General features: G+C 39.3%; 1 protein-coding gene across 1 annotated transcript in view; it reads left to right on the forward strand.

The window, feature by feature from the left end:
- The window catches only part of ptprn2 (protein tyrosine phosphatase receptor type N2), a 207,787-nt gene that overhangs the window by 30,637 nt on the left and 153,303 nt on the right, over nt 1-23,847 (forward strand). Inside the window, exons 4-10 of the mRNA XM_034146922.1 lie at nt 2,955-3,172; nt 7,680-8,100; nt 10,629-10,904; nt 12,974-13,014; nt 14,666-14,731; nt 16,030-16,310; nt 23,565-23,651. Coding sequence (XP_034002813.1) covers nt 2,955-3,172; nt 7,680-8,100; nt 10,629-10,904; nt 12,974-13,014; nt 14,666-14,731; nt 16,030-16,310; nt 23,565-23,651 — 1,390 coding nt within the window. The remainder of the gene's footprint in view (nt 1-2,954; nt 3,173-7,679; nt 8,101-10,628; nt 10,905-12,973; nt 13,015-14,665; nt 14,732-16,029; nt 16,311-23,564; nt 23,652-23,847) is intronic.

The raw sequence follows: 23,847 nt of genomic DNA on the forward strand, positions 1-23,847 counted from the left end.
AGAAGTAGAAAGTACAGGTATTTGTGTTCAACATGTAAGAAGTAGAAAGTACAGGTATTTGTGTTCAACATGTAAGAAGTAGAAAGTACAGGTATTTGAGTTCAACATGTAAGAAGTAGAAAGTACAGGTATTTGTGTTCAAAATGTGAGAAGTAGAAAGTACAGGTATTTGTGTTCAACATGTAAGAAATAGAAAGTACAGGTATTTGTGTTCAACATGTAAGAAGTAGAAAGTACAGGTATTTGGGTTCAAAATGTAAGAAGTAGAAAGTACAGGTATTTGTGTTCAACATGTAAGAAGTAGAAAGTACAGGTATTTGGGTTCAACATGTAAGAAGTAGAAAGTACAGGTATTTGTGTTCAACATGTAAGAAGTAGAGAGTACAGGTATTTGTGTTCAACATGTAAGAAGTAGAAAGTACAGGTATTTGTGTTCAACATGTAAGAAGTAGAAAGTACAGGTATTTGGGTTCAACATGTAAGAAGTAGAAAGTACAGGTATTTGTGTTCAACATGTAAGAAGTAGAAAGTACAGGTATTTGTGTTCAACATGTAAGAAGTAGAAAGTACAGGTATTTGTGTTCAACATGTGAGAAGTCAAAGTAAAAAGTCGTCGTGGAGTAAAGTACTGATACCAGAAGAATGTACTTAAGTACAGTAACGAAGTGGGATGATTATCACTGATATATAACAGCACATCAGTTAAACCATGGGTAGTTAAGTGTCATTGTTCCTCGGATGGATGGAAACATACGCTGATCAGCGCTGCCAAGAAACGACCGGAGGCATTCAGATCCTCTTATGAATATCTATGAGAATAAACCCCAGAAAGCCGGCTAATGAAGACATTCTGCAGCTTTGTGTTCATGCATTGCTGTTGAACGTGTCCACATCATTAAGATAAGATAAGATAGGACTTGTGCCATAGTTACAAAAAATACAATAAACCAACCCAGTCTCACGGCATTTCGTGTAATAGTCACGAAATAACGAAACATACTACCAATAGAAATACATTGCTTCTAAAATCGTTCTGTGTGACACGAATCAATAGATTAATTTAGTGACTATAACACGAAATGCCGTGAAACTGGGTTGAACAAACACAGCAGCATAATAATAAAACGTTACACTAACAGTGCAGTAAAAAGAGCAATTAAATAACTACAGGAAACACAGACGGTCACATTATTAATGTAAATATTAACAGTATTTAGTAGTAAAAACGTAGTGGCAGATTGCACGTTATTATAGAACATTATTAATAACTATTTTGCACATGTTATATAGCAGAGAGTGTATAATGATGGTATTTATGTGCACATAGTGGTGGTGTGGACGTTCTCTTGACTGAAGGTGAAGAGCAGCATTGTTTCTGTGGAGCTAGTAATCTACATGTCAGTCTCATTAAAGCATGCTTCTGCACGGAGATGGAGAGTCATCAGTGTGATATCCGTGGTATTTCTATATTTCTGTCTGTTGGCTCTCGGCTCCCCGGGAATGTGGCCATGTTTTTGGATCTTTTTTTATTTAATTTTTTTTGCTCGGGTAGCTCCATCTGGTCCTGGCAGCGGTTTCCAGCAGTTCGGCAGCCCAGATACTGGCTGGCAATTAGCAGACATGTTGGCAAGGCATGTGTGTGACACTCTCCCTGGGCTTGTTGACTGTGTGTGCGTGTGTGTGTATGTGTACGTGTGTGTGTGTGTGTGTGTGTGTGTGTGTGTGTGTGTGTGTGTGTGTGTGTGTGTGTGTGTGTGTGTGTGTGTGTACATGTCTTGGCTTTCTTAAAGTGTGTCTTTAAATGCAGTTTCTAACAATATTTCCAACATAGATAAAACCTTTTTTTGACACTTTTGCAACACAGTCCTTTTATTTAATTTGGATGACACTTATCCAAAGCAACTTACAATAAGTACAACAAACCTACAATTGACATATATATTATATATACCGGTACTATATATTCTTCTCACAGACAGACAGCTGTTGATAGTCAATAATGAATTAAAATATGTTTGTATTGACAATGGCATTACTCAGTTAGAGCATACAGTATTTTAAAGAGATTATATTATGAGTATATAGTGTACAAAAGGTGTTTCCTACTAGCCAAATGTCTATCCAATTGATTTCTCTATAAAGAAATACACAGAAGACTCGTCCTTCCTAATTTAGGAATGTATTTTTTGTATTTTTTATGTCAACTCGACCAAAGAAAATACTGCTAGTTAATGGATCAGAATCAGAATCAGTCTGAGGTACCTTAACACTGATAATAGTGAGTACTTTTACTACTGATCGTTCAGCATGAGGCTACAAATAAGGCAGTAATTGTACTGCTGGTGGTTATATGTCTTGAGAAAAAGAATGACACAATCAATTAGGGCTGTGCGATTATGGCAAAAATCATAATCACGATTATTTTGGTCAATAATTGATATCACGATGATTAAATACGATTATTCATTGACTTTGAAAACATCCATTTATTGAACTTTTAAATACAAATAATAATTTGAACAGTATCTTTTTAACTGTTGATTACTCTGAACGTATAATTCAACTGAAAAACCAATACACAAATAAATTAAAAAATGATACATTTATATCTACTATTATTTAAATAAATAATATCAAAATAATAAATACCAATAAACAAGATCAACAAATATTTTGGAGCGCACTTCCACAAGCTACTAAACATATATAAATATGATAAATACAAACAAATTTGATCAAATATGTTGCAGTGCACGGTCACAACCTAGCAAAGCAAAATAATCGTTTTTTTCGATTATGTTGTTTTTGTAATTGTGGCAGGCCAAAATCGTAATTGCGATTAAAATACGATTAATTGCACAGCCCTACAATCAATGGATCAATGACTCTGAACATCAGAGAAGCTGCAGCTCACTCCTTAACAAAGCATCTAAAAACCCTTTGTTTGTGTCCAGGTCTGACATGGCAGGACGACCTCACCCAGCAGGTGATTTCTCGAGAGCTTTCCAAACTGAGAACGGTTCCTCTTCGCCATCAGACCTCAGCTCAGAGTCCTCTGAACGCCTTCAGTGGGTCCAGAGACCTGAAGCTGAGCAGAAATATGAAGCAGTATCTGAGCGGACTGGGCTTCCTGCCTGAGGGACAGACAGGAAGTCAACGAGCCAACGTTCAGGTAACACACACTCAGGTAACACCAGAGATGGCAGAAGTCATGGGCGTAATTTCCACTGGGGACAGGGGGGACATGTCCCCCCCACTTTTCAAAATCCCATTTGTGTCCCCCCCACTTTTTAAATGTGTTTATTATTTATTTTTTACGCAAGCGGTCATCGTCACGGAGGATTGGGTTGTTGTTAGCATCTGGTGCTAGCTCGGAGCTAACGGAGATTAGAAGCTGTTTCAACAATAAGGAGAGGGAGAGCTCTCTCCTGTCGGACTGAGAGAGATAACGCTCAGGGAGGTAAAGAACTCTCTGAGTGATTAGGTTGTAAACTTTAGTCTAGTTATCTCAGTGGGTCTCAAACGGTTTGGTCATCTATGTAAACAAATATTTCCATCTATGTAATATTAGTTGTATATAAAATAAGTTAAGAAATCCTTCCAATGTGTACTATAGGTCAGTACAAAAATAAAAAACACAGTTTAAAAGGGGAGTGATTAGTCAAATATGCATAAATAAAAAGAAAGAAAGCAGACTAGGTAAGATAAAGATATAGAGAGGAGTTTATCAATGATGTGTTATTGCTTGTGAGCATATTCTAATGGCTTTTTGATTATTGAAATATATACAGTTCTGTTTTATATGAGTGTTGAGAACTGTATCCATAAATCTCTTAATGTTGCCCTCAAAGTGCACCAGATTGATGCATTTAGCTTCGATTTAAAGAAAACAAATCTTCCCGGGGTGCATGCCCCCGGACCCCCCTAGAGGATGTGAGGTCATCACAAATAAAACAGGTTCACATGGATAGGATACGAGATAAGTGTGCACACTCATTATATACACTACACATTTTTCTTGGATTTGTTAACACTATAGTCCCTAATATATTTGTAGAAAGGCAGGAAATTAAATTAAATTGAGAACATTTTTCATTGCGGAGGACCCCCTGTTTTGTGTCCCCCCCACTTCTCAAACCAAAGTTACACCCTTGGCAGAAGTACACACATCCATTACTCAAATAGAAGTACAGATACTCGTGTTTAAAAATACTCTGGCGAAAGTAGAAGTACTGACTAACCTTCTTTACTCAAGTCAAAGTAAGGCTTTGAAATGTACTTGCTTTCTTACGATACAATACGAAAAACAATGTGATTTGATAAAAAAAATTACGAAATGATAGGATACGATAAGAAGCGATATGATACAATGTGAAACAGTTAGAAACAATACAAAATGATACTTTACGAGACAAAACTAAAAGAAATGGAACGAAACAATACACAACAATTCAATAGGAAAAGATACGAAACGTCACGATTTGAAACGATACCATACGATGGGAAACAAATTGAAACGATAAGAAACAGGCATATTCAAGACGGAAAAACACGACCTATCGTTATCTTTGAAAGCCTAACATCCAGTGATTTTAAAAACGTAATCTAAACTAGTGACTGACATAATAAATTGCAGAAGTGACAATTAAAAAAACGTACCATACTTCACGTAATCTCCAGAGATGTAGCCCTAAGGTCAAAGCTAGTAAACAAACAGAGTGTTTTCTTCGCCTAAGTAACACAAAGGCCTCTTCCTTATTCCTTTTGAAATAGAGTCAGTATGTCTTCCACCTCTCACTGCTTTTGTGTCTCGCTCTCTATCCTCTCCTCTCTCTCCCACTGAGCAGAGACCCTTTCACACAAAGATCTCCATCACCTCTTTACATTATTCAGTCCTCATATGTAGGGTTTTCTGTGTGAGACGCTCTGTGCTTCCTGCTGATGTGTCAGAGCAGCCATAATGCAGAGTTGAAGAGTTCAGGACCTTCTTTATTGATGAGTGGAGCGCCTTTGTTGAGCAGCGTGATGGAAAAAGGCAAACATGGTTAGCATGAATGGCGGCGCACCCCCGTCTCGCTCTGCTAATGCTATTATGGCCCCTCAGTATGCCTGACATTTTCTCTGTATACATTTGAAGGACAGAAAATAGCACCGGGGGAGATAGCTAGTGTTAGTGCAGATAATAATACTGGAGATGATTCAGACAAGAAGAGAGGACAGAATCACACATTTTGGTGCCAGTTTTAATAAGGAATACAATGCCAAATGGTAAAAAGACTAAATCTGATATCATAGCTTCTATCTTTCGAGATAAAGGGTCTCTGCTACTTCTCTGACAGCAGCAAAGGGATATGCTTTTAAAAGTTTGTTGTGGAAATGCATGAAATTACTCTTTTGAGTGACACTATCTCATCTCTGATTTCCATAATGCAATTGTCAAGGGCAGCTGTCTTTGATCTAGAATCCACTATTCATATCCTGTCGTGTCTATAAAGCTGCAGGTTTGCTTCTCTTTTCAAAGTAAAGCCTGTCACACAACACAGTCTCACGGCATTTCGTGTTATAGTCACAAAATTAATCTATTGATTCGTGTTCACCAACACGATTTCGCCATTTTTTTCGTGTCACACAGAACGATTTTAAAAGCAATGTAAATAATAACAAATTAGAAGGAAAAAGACATTTAAAAAAATACAGATTTCAGTATTCTGACACAAAACGATTTTAGAAGCAATGTATTTCTATTGGTAGTATGTTTCGTGCCTGCACCAAATAATAACAAATTAGAAGGAAAAAAAGATGACATAAAATACAGATGTCAGTATTCTGAGGCTCTGAGACATTTCTTTTCCTCACTGACGGCAAAAAAACTCAGACATTATACAATTTAAAATAAAAGGGATAGGGTTAGGCTTAGGGTAAGATATTGAGTAAGAACATGTTTTTATGAACCACACAGCTTCTGGTCTTCCAAGACCCGACCAGACAAAAAGACGTGTTGCAGGCACGAAACATACTACCAATAGAAATACATTGCATTTAAAATCGTTCTATGTGACACGAAAAAAATGTGAAAATCGTGTTGGTGAACACGAATCAATAGATTCAATTAATTTCGTGACTAATAACACGAAATGCCGTGAGACTGGGTTGTGTCACAACAACGCTGACCTGATCTGAGGTGGAAATGGGTGGAACAAATCTGAAACTAGGTTGAAAATCCATCATATAAATGTGTTTTAAGATTTACAGAAATGAATGAAACAAGTGTTGCTAATGCTAGCAGCTTTCTGATGCTCTTCTGAGGGATAGCAACGTTAAATGCTAACTTGAGCATGCTAATGCCTTTACAAGGACAATGCAATGAGTTCCCCATCTTAGTGTAGCTGGTTAGCATGCTAAAATATGCTAATAAGCACTCTAAATACTTTTGTTGTTGTGAAAACCTTTCACTATTAACCAGGATTTTTAAGACCATTTTTGCGCTAGAGGACAATTAAGGAGATTCCATTACGATTCATTGTCTGGCTGTCATTAATGTTAGACATGCCTTTTTAAAAGGGACGCAATTCAAATTGATATTTCAGTCCTGACAAAAGTGGTGGACTAGCAGCCATGCCAAGAGTCGCGGCGCTAGGAAGGCTAAAAGATGTTTAACAATGCTCTAAATGTGCTAACTTAGGGACAGCAGGGTAAATGCTAACTTGAGCATGCTAACGAGTTCACAATGACAATGCAAACATGCTGGTTTTATTGCGTTAACTAGTGAATGTTCACTATTTTAGTTGAGCTTGTTAGCATGCTCAAAAATGCTAATTACACCTGTTTGCAAAGAACAGCTGAGGAGGCTAATAAGAATGTTATTAGTTATGCAGGTATTGCTGGACTTGTTCTGGAGACATTTCAGTCATAACCAGATATATAAAACCAGTCAGGACATCCCTATAGTCATTTGGATTCATCCTCTTGAGGTCATTCATGTCAGAACTGTCTTTTAAGGCAAGTCATCCAATAGTTGTGGAGGTATTTCACTCTTAACGAAGTTGTCACCATCGCAGTTTAGCTTGTAAGCATGCTAATATATGCTAATTAGCATTCTATGTACTTTTATGAAAACATTTCAGTATTAAACAGGATTTGTAACCCTCTTGAGGTCATTCATGTCAGAACTGTCTTTAAAGGCAAGTCATCCAATAGTTGTGGAGTTATTTCACTCTTAACGGAAGTGGTCACCATCCTAGTTTAGCTTGTTAGCATGCTAATATGCTAATTAGCACTGTATGCCAAGAGATGCTGCTAGCACGGCTAACAGAGGTTTACCGATGCTCTGAATGTGCTATAACTCACATTTTGTGTTGCAGAATGAAGACGTCAAGTCTGAAAGCAACCAATCGATATTTCAGTCTTAACAAAAGTGGTCACCATCTTAGTTTGGCTTGTTAGCATGCTAGCATATGCTAATTAGCTCTGGATGCTATATTCTATTTTGTTTGTATTTACTTGCACTATTTGAACTATTATCTGTTTTATTGTGTTGCACTGTTGGAGGAGCCTGTGACCTGAGATTTTCATTGATATATCTACACTGTAGCTATTAAATCTTGTATGCCAATGCAGCATGGCTAAAAGAGGTTTACCGATGCTCTGAATGTGCTATAACTTGCATTTTTGTGTTGCAGAATGAAGATGTTAAGTCTGGAGGAGACCTGGAGCCCAGCCGCTCCAAACCAAAGCACAGCTGGAAGGAAACGACTATCTTCAGCCACCAGAAAGAAGCCGGACAACCTCCAATCACCAAAGTTTTCACCCACACTGGGGAGGGAAAACACCCGAAACTCAGTCAAAACTACGCTAACCGGGATCAAGGGAGGAACAAACTGTTATCGAGTCATCTGGAGCGACTGCTGTCTGACGTACCGAACACTCAGCAAGGGAACGAAAAGCTCCACTACATCAACTACATCCGTCCAGCTTCGAGCAACCAAGCAGAATCTCAGGTGGCTTTTACCTCCAAATCCCAAAGACCGAATCTAGACAGACTTCTGTTCAAAGCCAGCTCTAATCCACCGGCTGCCAAAGAGCCTCTCAGCGCCGTCGACGGTAAGATCTGCTTCACACACTCTGACGTTCAATACAATACAGAGAAGTACACACATCCTTTACTCAAGTAGAAGTACAGATACTCGTGTTGAAAAATACTCTGGTGAAAGTAGAAGTACTGACTAAACTTCTTTACTCAAGTGAAAGTAAAGAGGCTTTGAAATGTACTTCAGTAAAAAGTACCCATAACTAGCAGCTGTTTTAAAGAGTACCTGACCTCCCTTTATATGAATAGAACAATAATGTCATTGTTAGCTAATGAATGTTTCCATGCTGAACAACGGCAACATGACAACGTTTTCATTGGTCCCTCTTCTTTAGAGAAGACCAGGAAATGATGGATACACGGATCGTGTTCAAATCAATAGGCACGCAATGACTCTAAATAATAATGATCACGCCACCAAACACACATTCAAACTAAAGGAACCAGCCTGTTTGGGAAATGAGAGAAGTAGAAAGTACAGGTATTTGTGTTCAACATGTAAGAAGTAGAAAGTACAGGTATTTGTGTTCAACATGTAAGAAGTAGAAAGTACAGGTATTTGTGTTCAACATGTAAGAAGTAGAAAGTACAGGTATTTGAGTTCAACATGTAAGAAGTAGAAAGTACAGGTATTTGTGTTCAACATGTAAGAAGTAGAAAGTACAGGTATTTGTGTTCAACATGTAAGAAGTAGAAAGTACAGGTATTTGGGTTCAAAATGTAAGAAGTCAAAGTAAAATGTACTTAAGTACAGTAACGAAGTATTTGTACTCCACTACTTCCCACCTCTGATACAATCCAATACAAAGGGGCTTTATTGGCATGACCACATTTTTAAATATACAGAGAAAACAGATAAAATAGTGTAAGAAGAGTCTATATACAAGTAGCTACAATAGCTGCCCACTGCTCCTGGTGCTAGACTCCTGGCGCTAGACTCCTGGTGCTAGACTCCTGGCGCTAGACTCCTGGCGCTAGACTCCTGGTGCTAGACTCCTGGTACTAGACTCCTGGTGCTAGACTCCTGGTACTAGACTCCTGGTACTAGACTCCTGGTGCTAGACTCCTGGTACTAGACTCCTGGTACTAGACTCCTGGTACTAGACTCCTGGTACTAGACTCCTAGTACTAGACTCCTAGTACTAGACTCCTGGTGCTAGACTCCTGGTGCTAGACTCCTGGTGCTAGACTCCTGGTGCTAGACTCCTGGTGCTAGACTCCTGGTGCTAGACTCCTGGTACTAGACTCCTGGTACTAGACTCCTGGTACTAGACTCCTGGTACTAGACTCCTGGTACTAGACTCCTAGTACTAGACTCCTAGTACTAGACTCCTAGTGCTAGACTCCTGGTGCTAGACTCCTGGTGCTAGACTCCTGGTACTAGACTCCTGGTGCTAGACTCCTGGTGCTAGACTCCTGGTGCTAGACTCCTGGTGCTAGACTCCTGGTACTAGACTCCTGGTACTAGACTCCTGGTACTAGAATCCTACTGCTAGACTCCTGGCGCTAGACTCCTGGTGCTAGACTCCTGGCGCTAGACTCCTGGTACTAGACTCCTGGCGCTAGACTCCTGGTGCTAGACTCCTGATGCTAGACTCCTGGTACTAGACTCCTGGTGCTAGACTCCTGATGCTAGACTCCTAGTACTAGACTCCTGGTACTAGACTCCTAGTACTAGACTCCTGGTACTAGACTCCTAGTACTAGACTCCTAGTACTAGACTCCTGGTGCTAGACTCCTGGTACTAGACTCCTGGTACTAGACTCCTGGTACTAGACTCCTGGTGCTAGACTCCTGGTACTAGACTCATGGTGCTAGACTCCTGCTGCTAGACTCCTGGTACTAGACTCCTGGCGCTAGACTCCTGGTACTATACTCCTGGTACTAGACTCCTGGTGCTAGACTCCTGGTGCTAGACTCCTGGTGCTAGGATGGGTTAAAAGCGAACACATTTCACTGTGTGCTGTGTGCTCTGCATGTGTGACCATTAAAGAGGGTTTCATCCCTCCCAAATCTTCTATTCTAATTAGTGCTTATTTATTGTACATAAGGAGGTTGTTGTACATGAGTGGGTCTTAATATGCTTTGTTCAATATGCAGCAGCAGTACCACAAGAATAGCAATTCTCCCATAATAACACCTAGCAAATGTGGTCTATTCTTATGTAACAAGAAATGAAACTATAAGTGTTAATTGTGTCAAAATAACAAAGGTATTTCTAACTCAGAATATGTTCCCTATTTTAAAGTGAAGTCTTGTTCATAACAAACAAGCAGCTAGTAGTTTGACATGTTGTTATTTATCTGCTTTACTTGTTTCTAAAGCGCTTTGAGCACCAGGAAAATGTATTATTACTATTATTATGTTAATTAAGAACTAGTTGATGGTGAATAAGTGTACCTTAATATAAGCTGTTACCGTCATTTCTTTGTCATACTGTGTAAAGCACTTTGGGCTGCGTCAAGCATGAAAGGTGCTATATAAATAAAGTGTATTATTATTATTATTATTATTACATTATGATTTACACCTTCCTTTGCAGAGCGATTCATCCAGAACATGGTGAACCAGTTGGGACGGCACAGTGTTCACTTTGAGTCTCTGATGGGGAAAGATCTGGACCATTTGGCGGGGGTTATAGCTGGAGCTCTGAACGAGGAGAAAGAGGGGCGTCCTGGTCCTGAAACTGGATCAAATACTGGATCAAAACCAAAACCTGCTGAATCCAGACCGATGGTGGCAACGCAGCTGAAAGAAAACCAGGAGAGGAAACCAGAACATCTAAAACAGGAAGACACAGCGAGACCCAAAGAGCCAGGTGAGTCAAAGATTGTAAGGAATGCGTGGAAGGGTAGAGTCTAGATCGAACAGATCTACCTTAAAATCTTCAAAATCCGCTGGGTCCATATTTGGTCGGTTCATTCTGTAAGGATGCGTGGAAGGGTAGGACCCAAATGCAGACTATCAGAAAAGGTAAACGGTCTCGAAACAAAAACGAGCTTTATTCTAAAGCTGAACAATAGCATGGCATGAAACACATAGGTTCTATAGAAAACTGACCGTGACCAACATGGTGGGAGACAGGAGAAACAAACAATGAACCGACAGGGGAACACAGGAAGAGACAAGACTAAATACAGAGAGGGGTAATCACAAGACGAGACACAGCTGGGGTAAGGGAGGCAGAAACACAAGGGCAACAGGTGAACACAATCAAACAATCAGACACACCAGGGAAACTAAGACAGGAAGGCAAACACAGGAAGAAGGAACAGAGAAGACACAAGGAGGAAAACATTTCAAAACAAAACAGGAAACCAGAAAAAGACAAGACAAAACACAACACAGACAGATCGTGACAAAGATTCAAAGATTCAAAGGTTCAAAGGTTTTATACACCACAAAAACTCCAAGTATCTGTGTCTAATATCTATAGAATATGTCTCTACACCTGATATAAGACACAATAACTTCAGAAGTAACACTGCAGTGAGATATCGGGTGTTGTTTTTAGACAATGCCTCATCTTGTTAAGTCAAAACATCTTATTTTGAGTCGTATCTCAGATGAAACACATATTTATTTATTAGGAAATCACCAACTAACATCAGAAAACAGAACACTTTTGAGCATTTGCGATTTATTTTGTAACACAACATATCCTAAAATATAGTTCAAAATTAGTTCTCCTGCTAATTACAAGATGTGATTTATCTAAATATCCCTTCTTATTTCAAGACATCTTACCAAGGTAACTTTCACTTGTTCTATTGGCAGATCTTTGTACTTATTTCAAGTGAAAACAGCTTAACTTGTTTTTGGAGCAGCATTACATACCGTACAGTGTAAGGCAAGGCAAGGCAAGTTTATTTATATAGCACCTTTCAACACAAGGCAATTCAAAGTGCTTTACAAAAATGGAAGACATTATGAAAATAGCATTTAAAATCAGTCATTAAAAAGAAAAGATAATAAAATAAACATTAAAAGAAAAAATACATGAATAAAAGTTAAAAGTTACAGTGCAGTTTAAGATGTGAATAGTTCAATTAAAAGCAGCGGCAAAAAGAAAAGTCTTCAGCCTGGTGTAGACATTCTTCTGACCTGAGCCCCTCCAACAATGCAACATATATAATAAAATATCTAGTCTATATACATGTAAATAGAATATGATATGTACAAGAACAGAATATGAAATTAAATAATGCACATTAACCCTTTAGAGTCCTGAGCTAATTTGGCAATTTTCGCATACTTTTGATTTGTCTTACTCCCATTAAGACATGTTTAGCATGTCAATGTTTGGTATCTATCGTTTTAAGACAACCTCACCTATATGAACTGATAGTTATTTTTTATATTTTGACATACTAGATGAACATTTTGGACCAAAAAACGTAAAAGCAGATTTCGAAAGTAATATTATTTGTACTATAGGTAACACAAACATCCACAACGAAACATTTTGAAAGCTGGAAATATATACTTTGGATGTCACTGTGATAATGTAAACGTTCGATTGAGGTAGCATGAACCTATATACACCTTTTATGGACAAATAGCAGGTGTATCCAGAGGGGTTTTTGACTCACCTTCAGAGTTCTCTTCATCATTATTAAAACATTAGTTATATCTTCAATACTCTAAAGATATCTAACTATCCCTCAATTCTCAATATTTGTTTCAAAATTAAATACGGTTTAGTGCGTTGATAATAATAATGTTGACTCGTCCGTGTGTGTCTTTCGTGCCACAGATATAAGAGTTTCTGAGTTTATAAATGCACATTACCTCCTGCCAAATGTCTTTTTCGAGTCCTTCCTTTCCACTCTTTTCTCACGTACGTTTCCACACAATCTGCTCACATAATCTGTGTTTTGTTTCCAGGCCAACAGAGAGTCGGCGCAGACAAAGAGCCCGTTGACAAGGTGATTTAAAAAATACCCTGCAAACTAAATTGGTTTCTTAGAGACATATTTTATCCACGTTTCAAGTAGAAAGTTGTACCTCATACAAAGCATCTCATACATCACATTATGAGAGTCGTCTGACCTCCAATAAGTTCCTTTCAAAGTGTTATGAATGAAAATAGCTAATATTTTGACTGAAAATGCATTGAATATATGTATTTATATTGTTTCTAATCATTTGTAAGGAAAAACGGATGTATTGCGACCTTGTAGCAGCACTTAGACGTAGAAACATGTCAGTGAATGCAACTCTAATTCTTTCAAACAACTGATATAAAAGAATATTAAAAATACCACTTTTTACAATTTAGAAAGTACGCAATGTGGTATAAAAGTTAAGTTAAGTCAATCAAGTGTATCATGTAGACCAGGGGTGTCAAACTCAAATACACAGTGGGCCAAGTCTAGTACTAGACTAGACGTTTAATCGTAACCATGATCTCCAGCTGTTTAGCAAAGCAAGAAACCGGCGTAAATAAGACACGAGCGTCAAAAACAAGCCGAAATTGAAGCATCTAAATATCCGAAACTCTGCGGTAGCGCCAAGAATTTATAGTTATACATCAATAAGACCTAGATCAATTTAACCAGGGTGAGAAAAGCAGCTTTTCTGCTCCATGATGTAAAAAGAAATGGATTACTGGAAAATATAATGGCTGGAAATGTCGTTAGCCCTGAAATCAATATAGAAAATGTTAAGACACATGTACCAAAAAATGTTTAAATAAGTCAGATTTCTATACTAGAATATCCTTTTAAGGGTATACTCTTTTGGACAAATGATTGATTCCTTGCTATTTTACCCTTCAAATTGGTCTAAAGCAGGGGGGTCAAACTCATACACAGTGGGCCAACATTAAAAAATGGGTACTAGTCGAGGGCCGGACTGGTTCAATGTTTATTGCAGGACTTATTGAAATTAACTTATTGCACATATTAAACCTGGAACTAACAAAGCTTCAATGATTGCCTATAAAAACAACATTAAATAATCAGTTGCATTTCTTATGGCTCCATCTGCAGCTTTTCCAGAGTCATTTCTTATGATTACATTTCTCCACAGGCCAACAACAGCTTCAACAAAACTATTTCCCTCAAAGAACAAACCAAACATGCCCTGTTGTCGTGAGAAAGAAAGTGCAGAAGGAAACATCCATGTGAACTCAGTGTGCTGCTCTGTGATGCTAGTTCAGATACTTGGCATCTCATCTTGGGTGCAAGTTCATCAATGTTTGGGGTCAGGCTCTGAGCGGAGGAGACCCTCAGGATGGAGTGAAGGTGTGCGTGCAATATACCGGAGGGCCAGATCTAATAGTAATTAGAAATTATCCTGCGGGCCGAAATTAAATCCACCAAGGACCTGATTTGGCCCCCGGGCCTTGAGTTTGACACATGTGATGGTAGAAGCTAGATAACAGGTTAACCTATATTGTTGTGACAGTAGTTCAGTTCAAGGTGCTTTACATACAGGCAATAACTCATTATAATTAACAGCAAAAAGACAATTCATAACATTGTAAATACACAGAATGCTGCAAGAAGTGCTGTTCGTCTGTGTTGTTGTTGTTGTTGTTGTTGTTGTTGTTGAATCTCCTTTTGTTTACCACAGCACGCAGCGTTCTTCTCCAAGCTGCTGGACTACCTCAACATGGAGCCGTTCAACGACGCTCCTCAGGTATAAAAAGTATTCATTTTGCTGTTGTCGACAAACAAAGCTAACACTGTCCGTCACGATATTGTTTACACACATCCTGCTGTTATATCGATCAATTCTTATGCATATTCATATATTTATACACAATACTCTACCCTTCTGTTTGTATATCTTATCTATTTATTTAGTTTTATAATGCAGCATATCGTGCACTTTCATTTTGGGAAAATGTTATGCAATTTATTTTACAATTTCTTACAATTCTTATACATTTTTAAACATTTCTGTGCAATTTTTAACAATGTTTTGAAATTTATATGCATTTTTTTAACATTGTTTTTGCTATTTTCAATTTGTATTTGCCATTTTTTGCAATTGTATGCATTTTTTTACATTTCTTTTTACAATATTTGAATATATGTCAGCTCATATTCTCAAATGTTCCCCCTCAGCTAGTTCTTATCTTATATATTTGTTTACATAGTTCCTTAATATTTAGTTCTGTAGAGCTGAAACATAAGAATTTCATCGTACAGTGCAACTACCTCTTCTACTGTAGATATGACAATAAAAAACAAATACACCTTAAATCTTGTCCTTAAAGGACACCTATCATGCTATATTTAAATTATATATTGTAGGGCCATACCTATATAAGGTATATTTATACGTTTCTGTTTTCATGCATTGAATTAAAGCAGCGGGAGCAAACGCTTGCCTCGGGGAGGGAGAAAGAAAGCCACAGCGGAGAATAAACAGAAGGGTAACCATGGTAACTATGGGCGGGAAGTCTTCTTCGCTGCTTTTGTGGCAGACTACAGCGCCACTTACAGGCCTGGCATATGTACTACAGCGTCTCCAGCGCTTTAGAGCGGCAATGGCCGGACGTGGCCCAACCCCACATTCCCCTGATAGGTGGAGAGTTGGCCCAATAGCCGTAGCGCCACTTCTGTGACGACATAGAAGTGTTCAAATCTGGATCAGTCTTTATCAGATCCGTTGCAGCCCCTTTTTTAGAGATTTGGGTATGGAGGAAAATAGAGAGGGTTGTGTTTTCTGACACTTGGTGAGTTCCCTGGAACACTGGGGACACATATTCATGTATAAAAGACGTACAAAAGTGCATTTTGCATGATAGGTCCCCTTTAAGTAAAGTACTTGAGTAAATATACTTAGTTTTTGTTCTTACTTTCTTTCTCGTATTTTCTTTGATTATGTTTTTGCTTCTTCTTTGTGGGGATATATCCTTGTGTCAAAAAACAAAATTCAAATACAAATATTTGTCAAAGAAATGTTGTTTCTTCCCATCTTTTCCAAAGGTAAACGTCGGAGCGCCGGCTTCCCTCCGGAAAACCGTCGGACAGGAAAACGTCCAGAGCCGAACGACGCTAGGTCAACTTCCTGCTGCTCTCCACCTGCAGGAGAAACCACAACAACAACAACAACAACAACAACAACAACAACAACAACAGCAGCAGCAGGAGGAACCACAGAAGATGAAGGAGGTGAAGGTGAAGACTCAGCTGGTCCACGTGGCGGTGAAGGAGTTCTCCAGCAGAGGGAAGGACAGACACTTCGGATACATCATCACCGGATCAGAGTGAGTAGGATTAGGATTAAATGATCTTATTTATACATGTGTTTGACATGCGTGTAAAATAGGTGCAATAACAGTGGAATCATGGTGGAATATTGGGCAAATATTGGTGTTACATGGATGTAATATGGGTCTAACACCAGTGTAATATAGGGTGTAATACCAGTGTAATATAGGGTGTAACACCAGTGTAATATGGGTCTAACACCAGTGTAATATAGGGTGTAATACCAGTGTAATATAGGGTGTAATACCAGTGTAATATGGGTCTAACACCAGTGTAATATGGGGTGTAATACCAGTGTAATATGGGTCTATTACCAGTGTAATAACAGTGTAATACCAGTGTAATATGGGTCTAACACCAGTGTAATATAGGGTGTAATACCAGTGTAATATGGGTCTATTACCAGTGTAATAACAGTGTAATACCAGTGTAATATGGGTCTAACACCAGTGTAATATAGGGTGTAATACCAGTGTAATATGGGTCTAATACCAGTGTAATATGGGTCTATTACCAGTGTAATACCAGTGTAATATGGGTCTAACACCAGTGTAATACCAGTGTAATATGGGTCTAACACCAGTGTAATATAGGGTGTAATATGGGTCTAATACCAGTGTAATATGGGTCTAATACCAGTGTAATATGGGTGTAATATGGGTCTAATACCAGTGTAATATGGGTCTAATACCAGTGTAATATGGGTGTAATACCAGTGTAATATGGGTCTAACACCAGTGTAATATAGGGTGTAATACCAGTGTAATATGGGTCTAATACCAGTGTAATATGGGTCTAATACCAGTGTAATATGGGTCTATTACCAGTGTAATACCAGTGTAATATGGGTCTAACACCAGTGTAATACCAGTGTAATATGGGTCTAACACCAGTGTAATATAGGGTGTAATATGGGTCTAATACCAGTGTAATATGGGTCTAATACCAGTGTAATATGGGTGTAATATGGGTCTAATACCAGTGTAATATGGGTCTAATACCAGTGTAATATGGGTGTAATACCAGTGTAATATGGGTCTAACACCAGTGTAATATAGGGTGTAATACCAGTGTAATATGGGTCTAATACCAGTGTAATATGGGTCTAATACCAGTGTTATATGGGTCTAATACCAGTGTAATATGGGTCTAATACCAGTGTAATATGGGTGTAATACCAGTGTAATATGGGTCTAATACCAGTGTAATATGGGTGTAATACCAGTGTAATACCAGTGTAATACCAGTGTAATATGGGTGTAATATGGGTCTAATACCAGTGTAATATGGGTCTAATACCAGTGTAATATGGGTCTGACACCAGTGTAATATGGGTCTAATACCAGTGTAATATGGGTGTAATACCAGTGTAATATGGGTGTAATACCAGTGTAATATGGGTCTAATACCAGTGTAATATGGGTCTAATACCAGTGTTATATGGGTCTAATACCAGTGTAATATGGGTGTAATACCAGTGTAATATGGGGGTAATACCAGTGTAATATGGGTCTAATACCAGTGTAATATGGGTCTAATACCAGTGTAATATGGGTCTAATACCAGTGTAATATGGGTGTAATACCAGTGTAATATGGGTGTAATACCAGTGTAATATGGGTCTAATACCAGTGTAATATGGGTGTAATACCAGTGTAATATGGGTGTAATACCAGTGTAATATGGGGGTAATACCAGTGTAATATGGGTCTAATACCAGTGTAATATGGGTCTAATACCAGTGTAATATGGGTGTAATACCAGTGTAATATGGGGGTAATACCAGTGTAATATGGGTCTAATACCAGTGTAATATGGGTGTAATACCAGTGTAATATGGGGGTAATACCAGTGTAATATGGGTCTAATACCAGTGTAATATGGGTCTAATACCAGTGTAATATGGGTGTAATACCAGTGTAATATGGGTGTAATACCAGTGTAATATGGGTGTAATACCAGTGTAATACCAGTGTAATATGGGTCTAATACCAGTGTAATATGGGTGTAATACCAGTGTAATATGGGTGTAATACCAGTGTAATATGGGGGTAATACCAGTGTAATATGGGTCTAATACCAGTGTAATATGGGTCTAATACCAGTGTAATATGGGTGTAATACCAGTGTAATATGGGTGTAATACCAGTGTAATATGGGTGTAATACCAGTGTAATATGGGGGTAATACCAGTGTAATATGGGTGTAATACCAGTGTAATATGGGTCTAATACCAGTGTAATATGGGTCTAATACCAGTGTAATATGGGTGTAATACCAGTGTAATATGGGTCTAATACCAGTGTAATATGGGTGTAATACCAGTGTAATATGAGTGTAATACCAGTGTACTATGGGTCTAATACCAGTGTAATATGGGTGTAATACCAGTGTAATATGGGTCTAATACCAGTGTAATATGGGTCTAATACCAGTGTAATATGGGTGTAATACCAGTGTAATATGGGTGTAATACCAGTGTACTATGGGTCTAATACCAGTGTAATATGGGTGTAATACCAGTGTAATATGGGTCTAATACCAGTGTAATATGGGTCTAATACCAGTGTACTATGGGTCTAATACCAGTGTAATATGGGTGTAATACCAGTGTAATATGGGTCTAATACCAGTGTAATATGGGTGTAATACCAGTGTAATATGGGTCTAATACCAGTGTAATATGGGTCTAATACCAGTGTACTATGGGTCTAATACCAGTGTAATATGGGTGTAATACCAGTGTACTATGGGTCTAATACCAGTGTAATATGGGTGTAATACCAGTGTAATATGGGTCTAATACCAGTGTAATATGGGTCTAATACCAGTGTAATATGGGTCTAATACCAGTGTAATATGGGTCTAATACCAGTGTAATATGGGTGTAATACCAGTGTAATATGGGTCTAATACCAGTGTAATATGGGTCTAATACCAGTGTAATATGGGTGTAATACCAGTGTAATATGGGTGTAATACCAGTGTAATATGGGTGTAATACCAGTGTAATATGGGGGTAATACCAGTGTAATATGGGTGTAATACCAGTGTAATATGGGTGTAATACCAGTGTAATACCAGTGTAATATGGGTCTAATACCAGTGTAATATGGGTGTAATACCAGTGTAATATGGGTGTAATACCAGTGTAATATGGGGGTAATACCAGTGTAATATGGGTGTAATACCAGTGTAATATGGGTGTAATACCAGTGTAATATGGGTCTAATACCAGTGTAATATGGGTCTAATACCAGTGTAATATGGGTGTAATACCAGTGTAATATGGGTGTAATACCAGTGTAATATGGGTGTAATACCAGTGTAATATGGGTGTAATGTGGAAGATATCAATCAGTGAATTTCCCATAATACTGAACGCCCATTTAAGGTTTAAATAAGAGAACAATGTTCAGTAGTTTCTTGGTATTTGTTGTCAATAACAAGATAAAGATGTCAATAATCTCAGTCCTATACCTTAAATGCTCACCTTGTAAAACCTCCTCTCTATTATTATAAACCGTCTTCATGTAGTCGCTTCTCATCCCAGTGTATTGCTCCGCTCTCCTCTTCTCACACCTCTCATACCTCACATGTCTCTGCTTTGTTCCGTTTCTTAAACCCGATTTCATGCGAAACGTCTCAGGGAAAACCCGCCCACATATCAGGTCTTTACGAAAAGAGAGCGCTGCAGAAATCCTGATTACAACAGGGATGATAAACCCCTCTGTGTGTGTGTGTGTGTGTGTGTGTGTGTGTGTGTGTGTGTGTGTGTGTGTGTGTGTGTGTGTGTGTGTGTGGTGTGTGTGTGTGTGTGTGTGTGTGTGTGTGTTGTGTGTGTGTGTGTGTGTGTGTGTGTGTGTGTGTGTGTGTGTGTGTGTGTGTGTTATTACTGTGTGGTAGTCAGCGGAGATAACTTCCTATCTCTCAAATCCCTTTATCAGGTGTCAGCGTGTCCTTCACACACCTCATGTTGGGACAGTGTTTGTCACATTGATGCCACACATGTTCACCTTGTGCTTCTGGCTGCTGTAGAAGTTACTTTATCAACCTTTACCTAGCCAAAGAAACAGCTTTTAAGCTTTCAAATGAACTGTTATTAGGTAATACCACTTATTCAGGAGAGAAAGATCACCAACATGTGATTAGTTTACCCAAATAATGCGTATTTGAGAGACTCTCACTGTCTGAACGTAGACACAGATCCACACTGCAAGTCAATTAATTACAAAAGCCTGTTTTTAGCTTGTTAGAAAGGTGGATAATGTAAGCTAGATAACTAGATGGATAACGAACGTGAGGTAGCTTGTAGAGTAAATATCTAACGTTTGCTAGACGGATGACGTTCGTTAGCTAATTGGCACATTCACGGGCTAATTGAATTTGGATTCTAGGTTAAATTGTCCTTATATTTAACCCGTTTGAGACGTAACCTAAACTAGGTAACTAACGAGGTAGCTTTGAACAGAAATGTGCTTAATATACATGAATGTATTGCATTGTGTCCATCGAGGGAATCAACGAAGCAGAACACATAATAAATCAAAGAGAACTAAAGATGAAAGTAAAAACCAAAGAAAAACAACAAGGGATTAGAAGAATTAAAACCTCCTTGTTCCCACATTTTTGTATTTAAATCCCATTAGTATGTATTTATAATATCCCACTCTCTGTGTGTGCATAATTAATAATGATGTAAACACAGAAGCACCAGAGGTACGACACCGGTCACCTTCTGAATAAAATACCTCCTGGTTTACTCGCAGACACACACACCTATAGTCAGCCTACAGAGAGGCTGCAGACCTCATGGTTTCACCGTTTTTATCTGACAGCGCTGACATGGTGGCGCTGCTGGTGGGGGGGTTAGGGGAATAGAAGAAGAAGAGGAAGAGGAGGAAGAGGAGGAAGAGGAAGAGGTTGAAGAAGAAGTGGAAAGGTATAGAGAGAAAGAGAAACCCAAGGGGAACAGCGAGCATCAACAACCCAGTCACTCTGCAGCTCTCCGGTTGCTGGGATCAGCGCAGAGGGATCTGAACGTGAGAGGAATCACTTCGGAGGATCCTTAACTTTCAGGAAAAAAGAAAATAGAAGTGGAAGAACAACAGAAACACCCCCACTCTCTCAGAGGAGGGGGGGGGGGGCGGGATATGGCATCTGTGTTGTGGTGTCAACTGCAGGCTAGACACAAGAATATCTCTGCGTCATTATAACCTTGAAAGATAGCATTTAGCGAAACATGATGTTTTGTTTCCGTGCTTTGAAGAGACCCTATTATTATGTGTGGGGGTCTTCCCTGTCCTGTATCGTGTCCTTTAGGTTTTAGTGCATGTAAATGGTCTGGAAAGGCTGAAAATCCAAACGTTCCCACCATTATGCTGCGTTCACACCGGACGCGATGCGATGTTTGGGGGCGGCGCGATTACATGTAAAGTCAATGCAGAGACGCGGACAGACACGAATTCCGCGGCGCGATTGAAGCGATTGAAGGGGGCCGCGACAAACGCTCAAGTTCAATTTTTTCAACTTGAGCGTCATATTTGCGTGACACGAACTTGTGGTAGCCAATCAGCGGTGAGGATCTCAGCCAGCTGTCACTGACGTTCAACCAGAAAACGTTAGCTGTTAGCACTCAGAGCTCACAGCTCCTCATATCTGTTCAGAAACTAGACAAAAGTTAAACAAGTACAAACCACAGACTGCCTGTGTCATGGTGAATACAGTCGCTGCTTTATTTATGTCTGTATAGGCCGTTGTTGTGAGTGTGGACGGTCGGAGCATATACTGCGTTAGCTTAGCCAATCTCCATTTAGAAAACACGCATTTTAAAAGGTTTTTCGCCTGCCGTCTGTCTGCAAACTTGACAAAGCATTAATTCATGGTTTTTACTAACCGGTATCAGTATGTTGTTACTTCATCATTTTGAAACGTGTATTACAATTAAATCACGGTCAAATATGTCCATCTTGTTGTAGTTGTAGCCCCCGAGCCAGCGCGTCTTGTTTGAATGATGCGAGTAAACACAGCTGGCAGCCGCGGTGAAACTCCAGCGATTAGAGCGAAGCGAATATTCGCATTGCGTCCGGTGTGAACGCAGCATAAGGCTCCGAAACACAGTGACATCACTATGGATTCTCGACAAATTGTACGTGATAGGCTAAGGGGCGGGACATCTCTAAGCACTTGACCAATCACAACAGAGCCAGCCAGCCAGTATGTAAAATAAAGCACTTTTTGAGCTTTAAAGAGTCCCTATTTTGCTGATGTTCAGGTTGATATTAGTATTCAGTTTCCATGCTGTAATGTTCTGACAGCACCTCTTTTCACCCTCTGTCTGAAACCAGAGCCCAGTCTGCTCTGATTGGAGAGAAACTCAGTGATTTTAGCTTTTGGAGACCATTTACATGCACTAAAACATATATTACACACTACAGGAAAAGGGAACACCACTAAAAGCAGAATAGGGCCTCTTTAAAGCATGGAAACATGAGGCACGAAATACAAATATGAACCTGAAGATGAGCAGAATACGTCCTCTTATATAGCTATATAGCATCTAGCAATTCACATTTCTCCTCTAACAGAATCCTCCTTTTGATCCACGACTCTTGTCTCATGTCACCTTGCACTCTCAGGTTAAGCTGTCGACAGTAAAGCAGTTTCTTTCTCCGTGTGTGTGGGTGATGCCCTTCTTCATCCAGCCGCAGATTGCCTTTATTTTGGTCTATTTCCTCAGCGATCTGCTCTCCGTCTGAGCTGAGATGAGGCATGGCTTCATCAGAGCAGCCATTACACTTCACCTCCGTTCCATTTGCACCTTATTATTCTCATCGCACCGCGAGGGCGACTGTGTGTGTGTGTGAGTGTGTGTTTGTCTACTTTGGGTCATCTTGTTTTACCTTGTGTGTGTGTGTGTGTGTGTGTGTGCATAGACAGAAAGCCAATGTGTGTGTGAGGGAAGAGAACGATGAGAAAAGGGAGGGAATGGAGCGTCGATACGATGCAGCCATTACGCCTCATGCAGGTTTTCCATTTGCACCGTATTGTTTGTTTCATTGCTCGAAGAGAAAGCAGATGATTTACCAAACAGCTGATCCAGCTGAACAGATTGCATGTAACGGGTACTCGGGATACAAAAAAGAAACTGTATTCCCTTACAGTTGCATTGGTGGATTACTTACTTAAGTATCTGCGTGTGTGTTGCATGTTTCTGACACTGACCCCCTGCTCTCTCTTTTCCTCCCCAGGTCCCTCACCTCTTCCCAGGGTTCAGAGCTGATGGAGCGCTTGACGGAGAAACTGAACCTCCACGTTTCAGACCTCACACAACTCTCGTACGTACAAACACTAACATGCCCTCCACAAATAATGATTTAAAGGGGACCTATCATGCAAAATGCACTTTTTGATGTCTACATAACTATGTGTCCCCGGTGTGTCAGGGAGCTCACGCAGCGTCAGAAAATAAAACCCTCTCTCTTTTCCTCCGTACCCAAATCTCTAAAAACGGGGGAACAACGGAGCTGATCC

The sequence above is a fragment of the Trematomus bernacchii genome, unplaced genomic scaffold (genome assembly GCF_902827165.1).
Source record: "Trematomus bernacchii unplaced genomic scaffold, fTreBer1.1, whole genome shotgun sequence".
NCBI lineage: Eukaryota > Metazoa > Chordata > Actinopteri > Perciformes > Nototheniidae > Trematomus > Trematomus bernacchii.